Source organism: Mesoplodon mirus (assembly GCF_964341445.2).
Source record: "Mesoplodon mirus genome assembly, chromosome: 16".
NCBI classification, from domain to species: Eukaryota; Metazoa; Chordata; class Mammalia; order Artiodactyla; family Ziphiidae; genus Mesoplodon; species Mesoplodon mirus.
Genome location: NC_138992.1, coordinates 2,964,610 through 2,978,532, shown reverse-complemented (window position 1 = coordinate 2,978,532; position 13,923 = coordinate 2,964,610). Strand labels below are relative to the sequence as shown.

The following is a 13,923-nucleotide window of genomic DNA, read 5'->3' as shown; positions in this document are numbered from 1 at the left end:
GCTGGAGAAAGACAGAGGGTGAGGTTGTGAGCAGGCTTGTATTCACCTTCTTTACTGCTTCTCCTGGCCAACGTGGACAGGGTCGAATGCCTCAGTGGGTAGCTGTGGTCTGCAGAATGATGTGGCGGAGCCACAGAATGGCCCTTCTGACGGCCCGGGGGCCACCAAGCCGGCCAGCCAACACCATCTGCTGTCTGTCTCCACCCATTCTCACAACCACAATGCCTTTCCCTCTGACTTACAGGACGTTTCCAGACTTACCTGCAGTTCTTGGTACTGGAGGGAAAGTCAGAGCAGGAGGCAGAGAACACGCGCTGCGGCCATGGCTCACAGCCCCGCAGTCGAGCCCCTGGGAGCATGTGAAGCGCTTCATCATTCACACCGCTCGTTTTATTTAACCTCACGATCACCATCCTAAAGATGAGGAAGCCCGAGAGAAACTCAGAAGGGCGACCTCCCTGAGCTTCTCTTCAGACGAAGAGGACGCCAGGCAGCCCCGAGGGGAGTGACTCTGCTGCACACGGGGACGTGCGTCTTCCTGCAGGACACGCTCGAGTCCCTCCACTGGGGGCTGGGCCCCAGCTCTTCTCCCTCCAGGTTCCCAGTGCTGCGCGCCAGAGGCTTAGAGAGATGAGGGTGGGTCTGGGGTCTGTCATGCTGACAGTTCCCTTAAGAGAACAGGTTCCCCGAGGCAGGACAGGCGGCGGTGACACCAAGCCTGTGGAGGGAAGTCCTTCAGGGACGACATCACCCTAGCTCGGTTTCTGCATTTAACCGTGAAGATGGAACAAAAAGGTTGACTTATGAGGAGTGTTCTTGACTTGTCGACAAGACAAGGAATAAAAGAAACTAATCATTCTCGAGAGCTTTCCTGTCTGTTACTTTATCTGACAAGTCACCTGAGAAATTTCAAATGATCTGAAGGAACAGAACCCACAGAAAGGACATTACACCAAGCACTGTACTGGTGACACCTTTTTAATAGGTCAAAGTAACTGTACAGTTCATTATATTCTTCCTGAGAATAATTTATATCCCCCAACAAACTAAAGAGAGGGCATATTTTTCAAAATTATTTAACAGAATGGATGGTAAAACTGGACATCAAAAGGAAACCGTGTATCTCTGTTTTGCCCAGTTCTTTCCTGGGAAGACAGACACAATGAAGGGTTAGTTAACTCCAGTGGCTGTAAAATAGTCAACATGGCTTTAATCTTTCTTTATAAATTATATAAAAATGGAAAACAGGGATGGTTCCAGAACTTCTTCTCAATGCAGTTTGGAGGTGCTCTGGTACAAAGCATTTCTGCTTCCAAGAGAAATAACATCGCTACAAAAAACTGGCACATTATTCTGGTGAAAAAAGACAAAAGTTTTTAGTGTGTTCTACAGCTACTTTCCAACCAAATGCTTCACATACTCACATGAAAGTAAAAGGCAGGAAAGACAAGAGGGTTGTAGTTTTTTTCTGAAATTACTCAAGTCTTCAAAATATAGCTTTTATATTCTTTCTTTGTAAAGTGGTATTAGCATATTGCAACTGAACAGTGTTCTAACGACAAAAATTCCAGCCTGCATAGTAAGTCTGCGGTTGGCAAAGGGATTCTCAGCCCCTTGGGTTTCCTGGAATCCTCCACTTCCTCCTGTCTTCTTCCAAGGACCAGTCCGGCCAGTTCAGGAACCAGTGCATCACTGCCATGGCCGCTTCCACGAAAGCATATCCTGATGTGAACAAAATCTGTTCTTCATGATTCTTTAAAAGCTTCTCACGTACAATTTTTATTCTCAGAAAAATGCCACATTTTGGATCCCGGACTTTTCTGAACACCATGATTAAAGAACCAAAACCAAAACAACCCACATCAAAATGCGGTTAAACTTGTATGAGATTTTCAGCCAGCCTCAGCCAGAGCGTCGGCGCTGTGAGGGCTGCCGCCCACGGCCGGGCAGAGCCTCGCTGCTGGCGGCGGCGGAGCGGGGAGCAGGCCCCGCGCTCAGTGCGGCCTCGTCTGCCCCAGGGCCTTCAGTCTGGCCTGGTCGATGACGTCGAGCAGGTTCTTGGCGTCCACGGCCAGGGCGTGCGCGGCCGTCAGCATCTGCTTCTTGTACTCCTGCTGCAGGCTGGTCATGACATACTGCTGGGCCAGCTTCATCTTGTTGATGAGCTCCCCCAGGTCGGAGTTCAGCAGCTTCTGGGCCATCTCAATCTGCAAGGACAAGAGGGTCAGGAGAGCCTCCTGCAGCCAACACACGGGGCGTTCTTAGGCGCTTTTCTTAGGTGCCTCCAGGAGGAGAAACTTTCTTCCTTCCCCGTAAACAAGACAGAACCTGGTCTCCACCTCCAGGCCCACACGCTTTCTACTGCACCTGCTTCAAGACCTGCCTTTGCTACGCAGGAGATGGTTCAAGGGTGTCACCAGACACTTGCTCCACTCTGATGTAAACTCCAGACCCTGCCAACGGATCAGAGGTGGGAAGCGGGGGCAGGGCTGGTGGGAGGAGCCACAGGGCTGGAGAGCTTTGCTCGGGGTGTCTCGCGGTCCCTCCAGCCTGTGTACTCAACCAGCGGCGATCTAGCCACGTGCTCTTTCAAACATCAGCGAGCACTTACTGTACACGAGGCCCTTGGAGTTGTGGACGCAAGAGTGACCCAGTGTGTCTGTGCTCACAGCCCAGTGTGGGAGAAGCACGCACAGAGCTGCCCATCACACACGGGAAAATCACGCCACAGAAATGGACCCGGAGAGGAGCAGTTCACTCCTTCTGAGACGGGTGGAGAGACTCCACAGAGAACTCGCCTGCATCTGGCCGAGACTGCATGAGCTGCTGGCCTCCACCGTGAAGGGCCTCGTCAGCCACCCACGTTCACCTTGGTCCTGCTCAACTTAGTAATGGGGAGGCCTAAGGAATTTAAGGAAGGGGAATGACCTAATCTAGAGAGGGCTCTGGTGGCAGTGTGGAAAGAAAACGGAAGGGCAGGGGGAGCCCAGAGGTGGAGTAAGCAGCTGAGAGGCTGCTGTGATACCTCAGGGAAGAGGGGACGGGGCCGCGAGGATGGAGACGCAAGGCCCGACCTGAGACTTGTGAGTGACACAGGCTGTCTGCACGTGTGTGCGCACACGTGCGTGTGGTTCGTGCTGGGCAGGGTGGTGAGTGCATGCTGGTCCCACTGACCCTGCAAGCAGAATGTGCTACAGGGGCAGACGTCCCGCAGACAGCTAGTGCCCGGGGCACAGGGAGTGGGCCCGCTCACAGCACAGAGGGTGAGGGCCTCAAACATCTGGATCTGTGGGCGTAGGGAGCCCTGCTAAGGAGAAAAGGCATCTGTAAAACACAAGTCCGGGGAGCACCTTGGGGGCGGCCACCATCGGGGCAGCAAAGAAAGGCTGGGGGTGGGGCCGGCAAGGCTCTGAAACTCCAGGGGTCTTGCCAAGGGGTCAAGGCGGTGGGGGGATGGCCTCCGGTGACCCCTGGGTGGATGCAGTAGAGAGGTCAGGGACAGCCGGGTCCAGAGGGCGGCAGGGGAGCAGGGGCACAGGAAGGCGCACACGGTGTGCAGAAGAGCCAGGTACACAGGGAGATCGTTGCAGCCGTTATCAGCTAAGGTAGGAAGTTAGAAACGGTCCTGCCAAAATATCCATCCATTAGGATACCACTTGCTTGCCTCTGGCACCCGGAGCGTCTCCATTTGGGGGCAAAGTCCTTGCTCATTGTGGAAAACCAATTAAATTTCTAATAAAGCAGATAAACTAGTTAATCTCTGAACTGGACAGAAATATTAAGTTACATGGTGACACCAGTCAGAGGCATTTTCCAAAATGATTTAAGTGGTGTCATGCAGGTGAACTGATGCCACTTACAGGGCCAGCTGCAGGAGCTGTGCCCGACTGCCCCGCGTGTCCAGACACCCTGCTGGACGTGATGCCCTCGGACACGACCTCTGAGGAGGACGCAGCCTCACCGCAGATGTAAAACCTCAGCCTGACCCGGAGGCAACATCAGCCTTTAGAGAACACCCCTCAGCTCCACGCCAGGGAGGCTCTGGAGCACAGGGGGCCTACACGCTGCCGCATTAGACAGCGCGGGGCTGAGGAGCTGTCCCAGGAGAGAGGCACACAGACACGCTGAGCGGTGTCAGGGGCCACGTGAGCCCCAGGCTGTCTCCAGCCAGAGGGAGAAGCATTACTGGGGTGACTGGTGAACCCAGACCACCACCTGCTGACAGATGAGCACACTGGTCAGTGTTAAATTCCAGGATGCGGTGACCGTGCAGGGTAAGAGAATGGCCCGTTATTCGAAAACACAAACGCAAATACTAAAGGTAAGAGGGCGAGGTGCGCACAACCGGCCCCCAGGGGGCTCTGGAGAAGTAAAGCCTGTGCGTGCAGAGAGGACGCACATGGCTCAAAGGGGGAAGGCGGCGCGATCAGGGCGAGGGCGCTTGGAAGTTCTTGGTGCTGCTCTCAGAGCTTTTCCACAAGTTTGAAATCATTTCACAGTAAAAACTAAGAAAACAAAAACAAACAGAGTGCCTACTGGGGGAGGGACAGTTCACGCACCCCGAGAGAGAAAGCAGGAACGTGGACGCTGGAGCTGGAAGGGCGAGGTGTGGGAAGTGAGCAGGGCTGGGCGCACACCCCAGCGCTAAGCCTATTTACTAGTTACAAGGAATGTTCATATCGCTGCTTTAAGTGGAAAACCAAGGTCACTTGCAAACTCGAATTTTTCCAGAGGAATTCGAGGAAGGAGGGCAGGATGCCTCTCGCGGTCCGTTTCCACAGCCTCCGTCCTCGCTCTGGAGGCTTCCAGGGCAGCAGCAGCCCCAATCCTGTGCTCCCCACCTGTCCTCACGGACGCCCCGTCCTGCAGGCCGGGACCCCACACACGGTGCGGTGGCTCCACACGGCTCCGAAGATGGACGGCCAGTCGCCTGAGCCCCGACCTGGGGCCCGGACAGGAGGTCACGCCTGCAGAGCGCGCGCTGTGCTCCCCCCGCCACGCTGCCCTCTGGATGAGGCCCTACCTCTCGGTGGGTGCTGGCGGGCAGGACAGGAATGGTCTCATCCACGGTGGCCAACAGCGTCCTCAGGGCCAAGCCGACTTCCTAACAGACAGGACCACACCCAGTGTTAGGACGCACGTCAAGGAGTTTCATGCCAGCAATGACAGTGTTTCCTTCCAGTTACATGATTTTTCATTTCCTTTTCACCACTTTAGGGAAAATTTCTTTTTCTTTCTTTTTTTTTTTTTTTTAGGAAAATTTCTGTATTTTTTTTCCACAGTGCTGAGCCTGATCTCATTAAGTTATGAGGCAATTTCCTCCAGATTCAGATCTCTGAATACTCATGCTCTACTGTCTGGGGAACAGGGGAATGGAGGCTCATGTAAGAAAAGCCGCACGGAAGCCCAGGGAAGGCGGTGCTGGGGTTGCGTGTGCTCCGTGACTCTCTTCTCTCCCCAGTGCTTTCCAAAGCCTCATGGGCCACCAAAAAGGATGTCACTGCTGCCGCACGTGGGAACGACAGGTGGCAGTCTGCGACGGAGGCCATTCTGACCCCGGAGCTTCGTCCACTATGTACACGGAGCACAACAGCCCTCCCTCTGCCACTCGGAGCTTAAAGGGACCAGCTGTGATTAAAAACGATATGACGTTAGAGTTAAAATGTCTGTCGTTGTCATTCTTAGGAGGGTCAACTATGTAATGACTCAGGTGCTAAGTTATACAGGCAGTAGGAACAAGACCAGTAAGGACATGCTAGTTATTGACACTGGATCAACAAAAAGAGGGTCATTTTGCCAAAGTAATATGGTTAAAAAAGCAGCTTCTAGGGGCTTCCCTGGTGGCACAGTGGTTGAGAGTCCGCCTGCCGATGCAGGGGACACGGGTTCGTGCCCCGGTCCGGGAAGATCCCACATGCCGCGGAGCGGCTGGGCCTGTGAGCCATGGCCACTGACCCTGCGCATCCGGAGCCTGTGCTCCGCAATGGGAGAGGCCACAGCAGTGAGAGGGCCGCGTACCGCAAAAAAAAAAAGAAAAAAAAAAAAAGCAGCTTCTATAAAATCACCATAAAAAATCTTATTATGTACAAAATTCTGGTTGCTTTTGTATATTGTTGAATTTATTAGTATTTTTTAAAAACCCATCTGTGGTTCATGCAAGTTCACCCTTAAAAACTTTGGTTGTACATGTTATGGGAGTATAGCCTAAAAACGAAACCAGAATGGATTGACTGTGCTGCCCACAAAACATCACAGCTTCCAAGCAGCAGCTCCACACTGATGGTTTAAAAGAAGCTGTTCCAGAGACTGCTCATTGGTACACTAAAAACGGTGTTCAATCCTGAAGCTCAACGACAAAAAGCCAAACAACCCTATTAAAAAGTGGGCAAATGCCTTGAACAGACATTTCTCCAAAGACTACACCCAAATGGCCAACACAAGAAAGCACATGAAGAGATGTTCAACCTCACTGCTCATCAGGGAAACGCACATCAAAAGCCCAGTGAGACACCACCTCACACATATTAGGACAGCTACTATCAAAAAACAAAACAAAACAGAAAATAAGAAGTGTTAGTGAGGATGGAGAAAAACTAGAACCCTTGTGCACTGCTGATGGGAATGTAAATTGGTGCAGCCATTGTGGAAAACAGCATGGTGTGTCCTCAAAAAATTAGGAACAGAACTACCATACGATCCAGCAATTCCACTTCTGAGTAAATGTCCAAAAGAACTGAAAGCAGGGTCTCCAAGTATCGTCTATCTTGGCACTTTAACACTGTAATTACCTCCCCTAAGTCATAATGGCATCAGACTGTAAGTACTCTTCTGCATCTTTTCTCACTCAGGATCATACGTATGAGCAGTAGTTATTGACAGACTCTGTTGCTCAGGACATTCCAGGGTCAAGGTCGGGAATGGCAGTGATCACCATGGGATGCAGACCTTCTGAAGAGTCAGGCTGGACCCGAAGGGCACAGGGAATGTCTCCTGCTTCACACGACGGGGCTGAGCTCACCTTCACCATGGGGACATACTCCTCTGGCGGGGCTGGCTGGATCTTGCTGGACATCTCGATGACCGCTCTCACCAGGCCCGTCACGTTCTCGTACACCCTGTCATTGGACCGGTCCAGGTTGGCCGTGGGAGGGGGGCTGATTTCCTGGGGCTGAAGCTGCCAACACAGAAGCCGGTTATCTTTCTATCCTCCAGCAGATGGCGTCATATCACTGCAACTAGGTTAGAAGGGGTCTTTAAAAGAGATCAAAGCACATCACATAACTGATCTTCTTGTCTTAGGGGACATAGTTCAGCTTGAGGATGACAGCAAAGCAATTCATCCAAGTGACAAATAAATAAGGCACCTTTTTTTCTAACTTTGAGCTCAGTTAAAGGAAATGAGATGGAATCACACACATTATACTAAAAGCCCCAGATTCATTCAGAGAAGTGATTCATCATCCCCCCAAAATCATTCACCAAAAGAGAAAGAATCCAGATATTTTACATCTCTCTGAGGATTTAGAGACAGTTGGCTAAGGGGTCAAGTGTTCTACATTGAGACTATAAGAATTTCCACTTAGTTTGAATTTTGCAGTAAAACCTGTATGGCTCAGCTTAGTTGCCTTCAAACCACCTAATGGAAACGTGTATTCATTCCTTTTATGGTTACAAAAAGTGGGCAAATGCAAGTCTTCTTTAAATGGACACCATCTGCTTCCAGAACGCTGCTGAGGTGGCAGCTGTGCGGGTGCTGCTCTGTTGGTGGGGGGTGGGCACTGCCCCCTCACCTGCAGCTGTGATGGGGGTAAAATGAAGGAACATATGTAAAACTGCCCGTCCCAGGGCCTGGGCACAGAGACTTCAACAAATGTTATCCAAGACAACCTGAGCCCTGAAGGCTGCACAAGGGCCTCTAGGGAACCTTCAGCGTATTTAGAAAGTCAAATTGGCCACCCTAGGCACCAAAAGGACTGCATATGGCTACTTTGAGACTAAATGACAGCACCCAGTAGTTGTTCACTCATGAATCTGCTGCCAGTGCTCAGTCTCAAACTCTGGGTGCCCATCCCTGAGCCATGAGACACAAAGGGACGAGAATGTTCCATCACTGCACAGATGTTCACGTCTCACTCTTGGGCAAATATAAATGCTGCTTTTGGTGACAAACCAAGCAAAAGCGCCCTCCCCAGGCTTCCCGATTCCTGGTCCAGAGTCGCATGCAGAGCGGGGTGTGACAGAGAGCCGGACAGACACACAGACACCACGTGCTTACCCTCCACGGCTATTGTCGAACGGAAGGTGAGGACAAGTTAAAGAAATTTATCAGAGAAAGGGAAAAAAGAAAAACAATATTAATAGAGGCAGCAGACAAACCCCCCGTAAAAACACATGAGCAGAACAAGAGGAGCGAGTTTCTGCCTGTCGGCTCAGTCGGCGGGCCATCAACGTGTAGCCGCTGGGCCGTCTGTTCAGGGCACCCACACACTCAGTAGGGGTCTGCCATGCACCATGCTTGTTTTCACAAGTAAATGAGGAAAACAACATGCAAAGCCCGAGAATGACAATCTGGCAGCCGTGCAAGAATCCAAAGAATTACGGGTCTTTAAAAAGAAAGAAAGCGTATCTATGCTTGTATTCACAGAAAGCTGCCCACTGGACATCTGAGGGATTCTGGAGAAACTGCACACCCTCACTCCCTGGGCCTGGCCCCAACATCCAACATCCCTGGAAATGGCCTTCGACCTAGCCAGCCTGCTGAAATACAGATGCCTGGCTTGGGGCTGTGTTTAAAGATATCAGGAGCTTATTTTGAAAACAAACATAAAACCCTTCATTTGAACCAGTTCTTATGGTTGGGTTCCCTTACTTTAAACTTAGAAATTTTAATGTTTTTTTTTCTCTACAGTTTAAACCAAGCCTACTCTACTGTAACATAATAGGCAAAGTTAATTGAGAGAAATATGGATTTCTTGACCTTCCCTTAGAATTGTCTGAAAAAAGTACCCTTTGGTATAGAAGTTTAGCAGAGTCCTAAATTCTGAGGTCCAACCCTCCACACTGTGTATTTTCTGTGCACTAGAAAAAGGGAGGTTATTCATAGCAGCATCACTTCTAAGAGAAGCCGCATCAGCATTTTATCTTCTGCACTGAGATGCTGAATGGGGCAGGAGGGCCAGTTCAAAGGGGATCAAAGTAAAAGGCCGTGTTTCCTCAGGAGGCGTGCCAGCTGGGGCTCCATCAAGAAGAACTACAGTTCTTGACTCCAGGAGGTGACGGTGGTTTGTTCTAACCCGTTCAAAGTTTCTGCTCTTTTGTGTTCACCCTTTGCCCAACTGTCACAGAAGCGCTGTCACAAAGCTTCCAGGGGCCATTCACAGGGACCCTCCCAAAGTACCAGCTTGGTGTGCAGAGAAAGCTGTCACTGGTTGCCTACTTTCTGGAGCTTGACCACTTGGAGGCCCCTCGGCAGGCAGTTAGACACACCACTGCCCACAGAGACGCAGCCAATCCCAACCACTTGGGGTGGGGTGGGGTCCTCAAAGACTCCGATAATTCAGAGCCGAAACGTAAAGCCACCAAGGAGAAAGTAAGACTGATTTCTGGCTATGAGTTGGATGAATTATTCAGTTACACCCAGGTAAAGGTAAGCATTTCTGTATTAAAAGAGTACAGTTCTTTCAGGCTGGATTTGATAACCTCTACCGAACAGACATGTCACGAAGAAGTAGAGACATATACTTCACACTTACTAATTATTAAAAAATGTTTACTGATTGTTTTTTTTTTGGCTGTGTTGGGTCTTCGTTGCTGTGCACAGGCTTTTCTCTAGTTGCAGAGAGCGGGGGCTACTTTTCGTTGCAGTGTGCAGGCTTCTCACTGCAGTGGCTTCTCTTGTTGTGGAGCACGGGCTCTAGGCACGTGGGCTTCAGTAGTTGCAGCACGCAGGCTCAGTAGTTGTGGCTCACAGGCTCTAGAGCACAGCTCAGTAGTTGTGGTGCACGGGCTTAGTTGCTCTGTGGCATGCGGGATCTTCCCGGACCAGGGATCGAACCCGTGTCCCCTGCATTGGCAGGCGGATTCTTAACCACTGTGTCACCTGGGAAGTCCCCTGAGTGTATTTTTAAAAAATATTTATTTATTTGGCTGCGTGGGGTCTTAATTGCGGTGCACAGGCTCTTTGCTGCAGCGCACGGGCTTCTCTCTAGTTGTGGTGCACAGGCTCAGCAGTTGCGGTGCGCGGGCTCTAGAGCGCGGGCTTAGTTGCCCCGCAGCATGTGGGATCTTAGTTACCCCACCAGGGATCGAACCCGCATCCCCTGCATTGGAAGGCGGATTCTTAACCACTGGACTGCCAGGGAAGTCCCCTCCTGAGTGTACTTTAAGTAAGCACACTTAAAAGATTCCATAAAGATTTCTACTTGCTCAACACCCTATAAAAAGGGTATTTCCCAATTATATTTATTCAAATGTAAAAAATGAATATAGGTCAGAATTCTGAGCTGGTATCTGATCCACTTTTAAAGTTGGCTTTTCATTGCAATACAAGCCCTTTTCAAAGTTTCTTCTTTTGCTTATGAAACATGAAGAAAGTTCATTAACCCAATTCCTCTCTTTCCTTTTAAACTTTATGTCACGAAACCACACTGGGAAAGGGTGTGTCCTCCTTTGCTCCTCTGTGGTGCTAGGGGGGGCTGCGGGGAGGCTGCTTGGGCCTGGAGGCCCAGGAGGTGGGGGAGCCAAGCCCCAGGCAGCCCCCAGGACCAGCACCCTGGTTTCCAGGAGCTGACTGCCTGACCCTTGGTGCAGGGGCGCCTCTGGCGCCGTGGTTCCTCTTAGGCTCCGCAGGGAGCAGGCTGGCCCCAGACAGTGCCAGCTGCTTCACTACTGGTCGCCGCCCTCCAGCTGTAGGCTGGCTCGCAACTGGAGATGACATTTTCTCTGCCTGGGGACAACCTCTCTGACTTGCTAAGATGGCAATACACCTGCTCATATCCAGGAATCAGCCGCTTGGCTTTGGGGGTAAACCTGGAGCAGCAGCACATATGTGTGTGCGGAAAGCCACGTCTGCCACTAAATGCTGGTTCAGCTATGGGGAGGCCGTAACCTTGAACACGCCCTTTAACCTCTGGGAACTGTAGCTGCCTCATGCGACGGGTGGGAACAATAGTAAGACCACCAATTCCGTGAGGCTGGTGTGAGGATTTGAAATACATGGGGCAGGTTCTGCCACAGCAGGTGGCACTCAATGAATGGTGGTTATTAGTGAAACAAAGTTTATCTTAACTGATCCCATAGCTATTGAATTCTAAGATGTACCTTTTTCTATGCACCACGAAGAAGGGAAAAAAATGCCAGTTAAATCAACACACCGTCTTGATTTTATAGAGATATTAAAATGTGAAGACAGGGACTTCCCTGGTGGCGCAGTGGTTAAGAATCTGCCTGCCAATGCAGGGGACACGGGTTCCATTCCTGGTCTGAGAAGATCCCACGTGCCACGGAGCAACTAAGTCTGTAAGCCACAACTAGTGAGCCTGCACTCTAGAGCCCGTGAGCCACAACTACCGAGCCTGCATGCCACAATTACTGAAGCCTGCACGCCTAGAGCCCGTGCTCCGCGACAAGAGAAGCCACCGCAATGAGAAGCCTGTGCACCGCAATGAAGAGGAGCCCCTGCTCGCCGCAACTAGAGAAAGCCTGCATGTAGCATTGAAGACCCAATGCAGCCAAAGATAGATCGATAGATAGATAGATAAATAAATAGATAATGTGAAGACAAAATGTATCAGAATTGAGAAGGAGGACATATTTTGAGAGATAACTGACCTAATGGAAAGTAGAGTGTACCCCTCTCCTTAAATGGACATACAGAGGAGGTTGTGGTCCCCAGCACACGCTGCTCTACACACGCTGGCCCCAGATGGCAAAGGATGGAAGTCGCCTACTAGGCCACACTGACACACTTGGAGACACTGAGCCTACAGAAGGCCTTGCTTTCCCCAGGCGTCCTTGTTTGATTCATTTGTAAAACCAGAAGCCACCCCAGCACTTTTATCTCAAAGAAACATTCTGTCTGCTAAGAGGAAAATGTCTTCAGAAAGTTAAGATCTGACTGAGGCCCTAGAATCTATCACATGAGAGATAAACAGAAAAGAGAGTTTTCCAGTAAAGTTTGTCCTGACTCAGAGGAGTCTGGAGCTGACCAAGGAGCCCCCCAGTCCCACCGAGCCCCGACCCCACTGCATATCGCAGGGTCATCGCCCAGAGTGAAAGGCTCCGTGGGGTCCTGGGCTGCGCACAGGCTCGGGCGCTCACCTTGACACCCTCGTTGTAATTGTCCCCGGGGCTGCCGAGGCTGGCAAGGCTGCTCAGGTGCCCGGGGGCTCCGGGACGCGGTGGTTTCTTTGGTGGAGCTGCAGGATCTGGTAAAGGAATGAGTCCCATTACTTAACGTACATTAATGAAGAGAATGGAAACAACCCCCAAACAAACAAACACGGATTCATGTTATTACGACAGAAGCTAATCTCAGAGAGGGCACCCTACAGAGGTGTTTCTGATGCATTAGAGCAGTAAAGTCTGTTTTCCAGCATTCTAGTCGTGGGCTGAATCTGGTAAACATCGTACTTGCTATGGTCTGTAGGGGGAAAAGTGTTAACACAACATGAGGTTTTCCAAAACTAAGAAACTATACATCAAAACCCCCCTCCCTCCAAATTATACAAATTTTGTGACACTCGATTCATTTCTTCATTTACCTGGTTTGCCCACAGGCTGATATATGTGCTGGTTTCCAGTCTGTGGGAAAAGAAAAAGCCAGGTCAATGCAGCAGGGCACACAAGATTAACGGCCTCCCCTTCCCACCCTCTCCACCCACCCCCTTGACCCCTGGGCTAAATGTCAAAGACCAACAAGACGGGGAGGGGCCTGCCTTCAAGGGCTCAGGTGGGGACAGGGGATTAGGCTAATAAGCAAATAATGCCAATGGGGTAAGGGATAAGGGCTGCCACAGAAGGAATCGCGATGGGAACACAGTCAGGGGTGGTCACACCAATTTCAAATTTTCTTTAAAGAAATTATGCCCATGGAGGTCTCCAGTTCAACTTCATGGGTGTGAAATCTGTCCTGTGTCTGGAAACTCTCTCCCACCCTCTCCTTCTCTGATTACAAGGAGTGCCATCAGGGACAATGACAATGAGAAGAGGCTTCCTAGCACTGGGATGTCTACGTTGTCACTGCCACCTGAAGAACCTGGTGTGGCACCTCCATCGTTCTGGACAAGCCACAGGCCAAGCCAGGAAGCCAAACCAGCCCGGGCACAGGAAAAAAGGCAGGTCCACATAGGACCAGCCCTAGTCTAGGGTGCCACGCCTGCAGCTACGATTAGAGCCACTTATCCTAGGCTGACTGAATGAAAAGAAGTATCTTCAAACTATATCCTACTTTTGAAAAGAGGGACTTTCCTTGCTTATTTTAAAACAATAAACTGGCTAAAATACATATACTTTAAGGTGCTTTACTTTTACTGAGTAGACATCCACTTCTTTAAAATAAAGGACCATGAGATGGCACAGTCACAACTGCTCCTTGCCCAGGATCACGGCTGCTTCCACCAGGCCACTGAACACTCCCAATTTTAAAGACTAGAAAAACCCTCCGAGTGGGAAGGTGTGAAGAACAAGGATTCCTTGACACAGTGGGAAGTGGGCCAAAACCTTGCAAAGAGACAGGCTGTGGCTGTGCTGTGCTGTGCTCACTGACCAGCAGTAAAAAGACTTAAAGAATTTCCTGATACTCAGGGAACAAGAAAGTGCGATAATTAGAAAATCCTGTTCTCAGAACTTTCTGGATCAGTTCAACAGATGTTATGTATGTCCCTGTGTGCAGAGGCTGACGGGCTGGGCAGTGGGACGGGCCGG

The 13,923-nt window shown here is 50.5% G+C and overlaps 1 protein-coding gene across 7 annotated transcripts in view; it reads right to left on the bottom strand.

The window, feature by feature from the left end:
* Nucleotides 1-960: 960 nt before the first annotated feature.
* Nucleotides 961-13,923, bottom strand: part of PTK2 (protein tyrosine kinase 2) — a 250,919-nt gene continuing 237,956 nt past the window's right edge. For all 7 annotated transcript variants that reach the window (XM_082601577.1, XM_082601574.1, XM_082601573.1 and 4 more), the window contains 5 exons: nucleotides 12,762-12,801; nucleotides 12,319-12,425; nucleotides 7,019-7,174; nucleotides 5,024-5,104; nucleotides 961-2,207 (listed from right to left, as the gene is read on the bottom strand). In XM_082601577.1, coding sequence (XP_082457703.1) covers nucleotides 1,995-2,207; nucleotides 5,024-5,104; nucleotides 7,019-7,174; nucleotides 12,319-12,425; nucleotides 12,762-12,801 — 597 coding nt within the window. In that variant the 3' untranslated portion in view covers nucleotides 961-1,994. The remainder of the gene's footprint in view (nucleotides 2,208-5,023; nucleotides 5,105-7,018; nucleotides 7,175-12,318; nucleotides 12,426-12,761; nucleotides 12,802-13,923) is intronic.